Genomic DNA, 8,438 nt, shown 5'->3' with positions numbered 1-8,438 from the left:
AAACCCTGTGTAACACATGCTTAAATCTATTGATACTTGTCAGGACTCAATGTCAAGCTAATTGTTTTATATTCTGAGCAACTCTATTTTACCCAGACTTTTATAAGGGGTACAACTTGTATTTCATTTATATTTGGAAAAATTACACAGTAGCTTTGAGTGTCCAGCATAGTATCACAGGGCTAATTTTTTCCCCCACATCCCATCACCAAAACATTCCACCATTTTAGGCTCCATGATCAACTATGTAGAGAATGGGCTTTACGTCACTCGAATTCAACTGGCTTTCATAATGATATTTGCAGTCTAAGCAGAAAATTCTATTCTTGTCAAGTAAAACATTTTTGACAAGATTGCTGGGTAAAGAATTGTCATAATGTATTTTAAGCCATGTGGAAAATGAAAGAATTGCTCTATGTAAAACTATCACACTAGGTTTCAAAAACGATTGTCTAATTTAAATGTGGGATTATTCCATTTCCTTAAAAGAAATAAAAGATTCAAACTTAATAACAATGTCACTCATTCTCCAAACTGGGCACATCAAGTCCAGTGTTGTGTGAGTTTATTTTTATTTGGAAGTGAAATTAGAACTTTTAACTATTAATACAAATGCCAAGATACTACACAAAACATCCACAGGTACTTTTTTTTTTATCACTTTTTGAATTGTTCACAAACATTTCCTACATAATCCAACATACAACAGAGAAATGGTACATCTTTCTTTCAAATCTGCATACAATGGAAAAACAAGTATATATATATATATTTTTACAAAGTTTAACTAGTAGACACCAGGCAAGTTGACAGTTTTTTATAGTCTACAAGTGAGGAATTATCTAAAAATAATCAGAATTTATTCAGCTTCAGTCATTTTCATAACCAAGTGTTATTCTGATTAGTAAAACTTGTTGCTAATCAGGCTTCAGGTGTGTATCTAGACCAATTTGTGGTACTGCTCCCAGCTTGGTTGTTCTTCACAATTACTAATATAGAAAATTGTGCTGCAAGTAGGGGCAAGCATTTGCAAAAACCAGCTTGTTGCATGAATGAATGTGATGCAATTCCTTCCCAAGCAATGGACTTTCAAGTCATCAAGTTGTCACCAGGACTATTTGCTTATTATATGTCCAAGAAGATACGCCTATATCCACAGAGGAGCTGAAAATCAAACTTAGTGTTTAATTAGTGCTGCTTTTGTCTAGGGGGAAAAGATTTATCCACTTGAAATTTAATGTTTTTAAAAAAAATGACCACCAAAAATAGGTTCACTAAATTTATTTTAAAAATCATAAAACGTTTCTTACAAAAGAGCATTACATTCTGCACACTGCTCTGAATGGATGCCAGGGACACGTGGACTATTGATACTCTTTCTCCCCTGTCCCACCCCCCCCCAAAAAATTACAGTGACCACAAAGCAAGGTGTTCACAATAGTTACAGGAGGGGAAAAAAATTATTATTATTATTTTTTTTTACCACCAACAATGAACAAAAATAAAATTCACTCTCTCTGCTGCTGTTTCAAAATTTCAATGTTAGTTTTGCGCGCCCTTCCCCCCCCACCCTGTTTGTAAGGAACTAAAACATTACATCTGGTGAACAGCAAAGATTTCACTACACCTCAAATGCAGAACACCTATGAAGCAGAGGAATGTTGGCTTTTTAAACAGAAGCAGATAAAAAAAAAAAGATGCAGGACTCCTTCAGTTCTTCACTAGTCTTAGAAAAACTTTCCAGAATACTGCTTCACACTATAAAAAAGAAAAAATATCTTGCATTAGAATCCTTCAACATCTGCATACTGCTTCACACTATAAAAGAAAAGAAAAAAAAATGCGAATTAGAATTTTTGTACAGAACATCTTGCATCAACATTAAAAAAAAGACAATAAATTTAATGCTAAATTAAAATGACAAACTTGTCAATTAAAGTTTAAATGTAATTTAAATTTGAAAACATAAGCAATTAAAATTAAAGACTTAAAAAGTCCAACAGCAGAAAAATGCTTCTTAACAGTAACAGACAGCATAGCAGGATTAAGAAAATGAAATTTTAAAAAGCTGTTAATATTTGGCAGGAAAGACAAAGAAATGCCAGGTGTGAAATGCTGCATTAACAGCACCAATGTTTTCAACTTGTCCTGTAGAGGCATGGCCTGTGCCATATGGCAGACTGTGATTTGTTGTCGTTTTAGTTATCTAAAAACAACAAAATCACTAGTCTTCCACACAGAACTAGGCCAATATCCAATGAAATCTTCCATATTTTCTACAGGCTCTATATAATTTATTACAAGTAGTTTTTGCAGCAGTTTTCACCAGAGAAATGAGAGGACTGCTTGGTTAAGGCTTCTTCCAGCAAGATTAGTATTGAGGGTGTCTTCATTTTAGTAAGAAAGCAGAAGAAAATGAAAGCGAACTACCAGGATGTTTAGAAGTTAGGTCCCCCAAAATAGATTTTGAGATACCATGGCTTCTAAAAGAAATATCAATCGAGGGAAAAAAAGCTTCACGTTCTAGTATGTTAAAGTGAATTAAAATAATTTGAACGTTAACTTCAACCTACCTGTTTTGCAGTAAATACTGTGCATTTTGTATCTGGTCCTGTGTTCCTGTAATGGTAATAATTCGATCCTCAGATCCTTCCAAAGGCTCATCAATTTTGATTGATGCTCCAGATTCATGACGTATTTGTTTGATTCGCTGACCACCTTTGCCAATAATAGATCCAGCCAACTGAAAAGCATAAAAACTTTGATAATCAAAAATATGTTCACAAATTCACATTTAGACAGAATCCTATGTTCTTTTAGTAGCTTTAAAATTTTAATTATATAACTTTATTACCCAGGAGTACAAACAGCTCAATTGTTAATTGGCAATTTAATTACAAATTAGTTAAGTCTTAGAGAAGAGATTCTGAATCTGGGTTCCTGAATTTGTTAACATTAACAATTTCAGTATATTGTTTTCAATCCCATTTTCAGCATTTAAAAACATTCAGAGTCCAGGCTTCACCAGATTGCTAAAGGGGACCATGACACACAAAATGGTTAAGCACTTCAACTATGGACAAATCTGCATTTCATTCATGTTTCATCAGGACAGTGAAAACTACATCTTTCTGGGCAGAAAAACTCACTTTCCCTCTTTAAATATCGATCAGTCCCAGTACATTTTAAAGAACTGGTTTAGAGGTGATAAGTAGTGGAAATGGGAAATAAACTACCAACTTCAAATTAAAGAGCAAAGAACTTTGTTAGGCCACTGCACATTGAAAAGGATAGTTAGGAAAGGTGTCAACACAATCCCTGTCAGGTAATGAGCAATTTGAAGTACAACTTTCTTTTTCATTGGTTTCAAAATAAGGGTTTTTAAATTTTAGCTTCTAAAATTATAGCTCTTAAATTTTAGCTTATGTTACCATAATAACTGGGATACTAACAATCACAATGCAGTTTTAAAGAGAAATTGAGGACTCAATGTTAATGAATTGTTTATAAGTCTTCTCTTCCTCCAAAAATGTCCATGCCCTGAAGTTCAACCCAGTAAATTCAATCAATTTTGCTAAATTATTCTGAATTTTAGAATGATATGGTAAAAAAGATTTAGTAATATGGGAATTACTTACATCTTTGGGAATAGTTACTTGTGTTGTAATAATGGGTCCACCAAGATCACCATATGAGCCACGGCCCCCTGCATAGGAATAATCTAATTTAAATCATAAGCATCAAGTTCTTTATGAAGCAGGAAACTTTTTTAACTCAATTAGGATAAAAACACTTACCATATCCAGAACCACCCTAAAGTTTGTGGAAAGAGAAACGTGAAAAATTACTCCATAAAACAAGTAGTTATATGATTATCGGTTTTAAAATCAATTTAATGCTCATGCAATATTTTGATTAAACAACCCAGGAAATCAAAGTACTTATTCTGCAAAAACAAACACCCCCCCCCCCAAAAGGCATTATATTAGGTTATTTATAGTTAAATCAGAAGGATTTCTACACCTTCAGGTTATATAAGTCTCTAAGGGCTTTATTTAATCCCCAACATTTATTAAAATAACCAAAGGTCCCAAATTATGTTTATTTTTATATGAAACAGAAATCCCACCCCTTGCTAATTAAATGCAAATCAGAGAACCACTAAGCACCCACACCAATCTATGATTCAAATAAAGTTTTAAGACTTAAAAAAAAATGTAATACCGTAAACTCATGGTACTCAACCTGTGGTTCATAAGCCATCTGCCATTCGGAAGGACTCCATGTATCTATTGCAGAGTCCCAAGTCTCATCAGCACTAAAACCAACCTGTATTACATAGTTAACAGTCTCAATTAGTATAAATGCACTACATTGAAACATTTCATTCCCCAATTATTAATGTTCTCATGAGCCTATGATGCTTCAATTTGTGATTCGTTAATCTTTTCCCATCATACAGTCCAGGGACTTTGTGGAGAAGGAATACTAACTACAAAGTAGGAATTCTAGGCATGGATAAGCAGAAGAATTGTTTAATGCTGCTTCTGGTGTAAGAGATGAGATCATAATGGCACTTTAGATGATGATGTACGTGGATCTCTGGTAGTGCATTTTGGCATCGGGATGATAAAATTTATTTCTCCATCTTGGCTGAATATTAAATGTATTACATTTCCAATAGCACCTCCAACTCATAACAGCAATGTGCCATCTAGTGTTTTCCCCAAATTAATTTCAAAGTTTATTTCTTAGGACATGAATGGACAATTAGCTTAAATTGCTACAAGGTTACTAGATAAATATGTAGCAAGGAAAACTTTATATAACAAGTTAAAATTCCTACCATGCCGTCATAACGGTCACCGGGTCTTCCTCTTCTGTCATAAGCCATAAGATCTCTGAAAGCAAAACATAAATTACGTTAAGTAGAAAAATAACAGGAGTCAGAAAAGTATTTTGCAACTCGACCTCTGAAGCACTACAGACAATATCTGGTCTCAAAACACAACCTACCCTCCTCTAGGTGGTGGCGGTGGAGGAAGAGGAAGATTCCGAGCTCTGCTACCGCCCCTGCCACCACGTCCAGGAGGTGGTGGTGGGGGTCCTCTGCGAGGGCTCATGTCATCATAATCTCTTCTAGATGGGGGCATAGGACGCCCACCACGACCTGGGGGCATTCTATCAAAGCCTCCTCTTCCCCGCATTGGAAATCCCACAGGGCGTCCTCGTCGATCATCAAACATCATTGTGAAACCACCGTAGTCATAGGTTTCATCATAGAAATTGGGATCATAGGGTTGTGCACGTCCTTTGATGGGAGACTAAACCAAAAAAGGGAAAAAAAAAAGCTCATTATGCAACATAAATGAAAGCAAGAATCAAGTGCCATTTGATGTCTAGAGACAGAGTGCTCACTTCCTGAATTACTTACACATGTTTTTCAATGCGATTCTGCTAAAAATTTTCTAGTATTTCCATGGTTTCTAATGCTTTTTTTCTAAGAATGAAATCCAAATTAATATTTCTAATACCCAACCCCCATTGTCTGCTAAATTTTAACAAAGTGTGCCAGAGATAAAGCTCAACATCAAAATGTATTTGGTGACCTTTAGAACACCAGCCACTTATTTGAATATTCTTGATAAACAAATCCAGATTTGCATGGACTCTTTATGATTTTAGAAAATAGACCAATTAAATATTAGTCATCAAACATATATTAAAGTTACTAGGTGCTAAGAAGACAAATACAAAGAATGAAACCATAGCACTATGTCATTTTTGCCTTAATGCTCAATACCTCATGTTGCCTAGTATTGACTTTCCTAAGCCAATTTTTAAAACATGCTCAAAAGTGGGGTAAATAAATCTAGCCACAACTTATTACAGAATAGCTAAGCAATATCATTGGTTTATATTGTGCTATGGGTAACAATGAAAAAAAAAAAAAAAAAAAGGCAACATCATGGCACTCATTTTTTTCTTCTAATAGCCAGCCTAAACTGGTGGCTCAAGTCAAACAACAAAGGAAATCCAAGGTTAACCATTTTCTCCCAAACAGCCTATAGATACCGATGAACCAACCAGCCCTGCAGTCTCCAAATTAAATCTTAAAGACAAGTGTTTTCACCTCAGATATAAGATCCAGTATGATCTTTATGCACTCCACAACCCTATCAGGCTTTCCTCCGATAAGAACAACTCTATCCGTGGAATGAGGACAGCATTCCTGGAAAAGCTTGATAGTTGTCTGAGTGTTCTGTAAAAGAAGTTAAAAAAACGAAACACTTTTATTGAGATGGTTTAAGTTAATTAACTTAACAAATTACTAGTTCCTGATAAATTTACACTTGCTTTGTGCAAGATGGTAAACATGTCTAACACTGAGGGGTTGTTTGTAGGACTAATACACTTAGGGACTTAGTGCTATGTGTGGTATAGCCATGTGAAAGCCTGGACACACAAGCAATCTTGATTTTAAAATTGTTGGCCATGTTTGCCCAAATATCAGATCAGATGGAAAAATGGGGATGTAGAGAAAGAAAAGAAAAATCCCACTTGTATGAATAAAATTATACACAAAAAAAGATTCCTTTTCTCTTTGGTAAGGAGTAAGGTAGGAGGAAAAAAAGGTGCCTTTACCTCTCGAAGTTCTTTGATTTTAGCACCTTTGACCCCAATAATTCCTCCTGCCAGACTCTGGTGAATCAACAGTCTTAACTCGCAGTCAAAGTCGCTTCCTTTATAGTGTTGGTACTGCAGATGGAGATTTATAAAACTTTAGTGCAAAACCAAAAAAAATCCCCCAAACATATCCATCTTTTATAAGCAGAATCACAATATACTGTTGCAGTGAACAACCTGAAGTTTTATTTCAATAACTTTACCAGTTATGTGCTTATTATCCTCAATAGCCAGGCCCAAAAAGGACATTCTGCACCACCTTAAAAAACTATTTTTTTTTTCAGGTCCTGCAACACCATACCCACACTGCAGCCATTTAGCATGTCGCTGTTACCACAGAAATTATTAACAACATTCAAATAACACCATAATATAAATGACTGCAAAGCACTTTGCAAATGTAGTTAATTCCCACTGCAGCATGGAGCAGGGTCAACAGTGAGTTGTAAGACCATTCATATATCTTATTTTCAAGCATTTTCTCTAGAGACGGGAAAAGTACACTATGTTAAAATGAAATTGATCCTATGGGCCAGGCTCCATACTTCAGTGGGGGTTCAATGGCACTATGACATACATTTAAGCATTCCACAGCATCAGATTCGAGCGGGAGCTGGCTGGTTGCAGTGGGTGATGGCAACTGCAGGCCCTGAAAGTAGAAAAATAAGAGTAATAGGTTAAGTGTCTAATGTGATCAGGCTATTGTCGCATATATTGGTAAAGCTACTACAACATTTTAACTTAAAATATATTATCTAGACAAACTTCTACTTCTCTAACTGAACTATTTGAACAAAACTTCCTCATACTTCTACACACTCAGAAAATTGAAGAGCTTTCAATAAACATCATTACCCTCCCAAACACCCCCAATTCTAGCTAAATGAAAGCCAAATTTCCTAAACTAAAACTGAAATCTAAGAACCCTGTGTATATTATTTAATGGTAACAATAGGGGACACTGACAAAAAAGAATGTCCATAAATGACATTCCAGAAGTCACCAGTCTTCATTTCCTAACAATGATCACGGCAGTACTACACATTATGCAGCAGCCCGGGCAATCATCACATGAGCTACTGCACCCAACATACTAATATACTATTCTGTTACCTCACCCCACTGCCTCAGGGACACCTGTTTAAACTGATAATCCCCCTTTCAATCCAAATATACAAATGAATAAAAATGAGCCTACCTCTTCCAAGGTAGGGATGATTTTCTTCAGAATTTCTCCAATTGTTTCAATATCTGCACTGATACTCAATATGCTGTCAAACATCACAAATACCAGAGAGTACAAAAAAGGTGGAAAAGACAAATGAGTTTTGTGTTCATCATAGAAAGGCAATCTTCACAGAAAAGTAACACATGATTATTTAATATTCCCCATTTAAAGCAGTTTATTTACAGACTTTTCACATGCATTGTTTTACGCCCAAAACAGACATGATAAGGTCTTGCAGAGAGAGAGAGAGAGAGAGAGAGAGAGAGAGAGAGAGAGAGAGAAAAGAGAAAGAGAGACAGACTAGAAGAGTATGGACTTTTGGAAGGGCTCAGATTAAGTGGGCAACAAATTGACCAGAACTGAAGCTGATGTGATTATGTTCCCCGCCACCACTAATTTAAGGATACCCTCAACTATTACATTGGAAAAATTGGCACACCTTCTCATAGAAGTGGGGGAGAGGGACTATATGCAAGTGGTGAACATTATATTTTGAATAAAGTTATGAGACCAGTTAGAAATT

At 35.4% G+C, this 8,438-nt stretch overlaps 1 protein-coding gene across 11 annotated transcripts in view; it reads right to left on the bottom strand.

Annotated features, from left to right (window-relative positions):
• Window positions 1–506: 506 nt before the first annotated feature.
• Window positions 507–8,438, bottom strand: part of HNRNPK (heterogeneous nuclear ribonucleoprotein K) — a 14,028-nt gene continuing 6,096 nt past the window's right edge. For 4 of the 11 annotated variants that reach the window (XM_036738047.1, XM_036738048.1, XM_036738051.1 and 1 more), the window contains 11 exons: window positions 7,886–7,958; window positions 7,265–7,336; window positions 6,646–6,759; window positions 6,134–6,262; window positions 5,017–5,324; window positions 4,847–4,901; window positions 4,225–4,329; window positions 3,798–3,813; window positions 3,639–3,721; window positions 2,574–2,743; window positions 507–1,818 (listed from right to left, as the gene is read on the bottom strand). In XM_036738047.1, the coding sequence (XP_036593942.1) occupies window positions 1,785–1,818; window positions 2,574–2,743; window positions 3,639–3,721; window positions 3,798–3,813; window positions 4,225–4,329; window positions 4,847–4,901; window positions 5,017–5,324; window positions 6,134–6,262; window positions 6,646–6,759; window positions 7,265–7,336; window positions 7,886–7,958 (1,159 nt within the window). In that variant the 3' untranslated portion in view covers window positions 507–1,784. The remainder of the gene's footprint in view (window positions 1,819–2,573; window positions 2,744–3,638; window positions 3,722–3,797; window positions 3,814–4,224; window positions 4,330–4,846; window positions 4,902–5,016; window positions 5,325–6,133; window positions 6,263–6,645; window positions 6,760–7,264; window positions 7,337–7,885; window positions 7,959–8,438) is intronic. The other 7 variants (XM_036738055.1, XM_036738056.1, XM_036738052.1 and 4 more) reach the window with 6 other exon arrangements.

The sequence above is a fragment of the Trichosurus vulpecula genome, chromosome 9 (assembly GCF_011100635.1).
Source record: "Trichosurus vulpecula isolate mTriVul1 chromosome 9, mTriVul1.pri, whole genome shotgun sequence".
In the NCBI taxonomy this organism is placed as follows: Eukaryota; Metazoa; Chordata; class Mammalia; order Diprotodontia; family Phalangeridae; genus Trichosurus; species Trichosurus vulpecula.
This window is presented reverse-complemented; position numbering and strand designations above follow the sequence as displayed.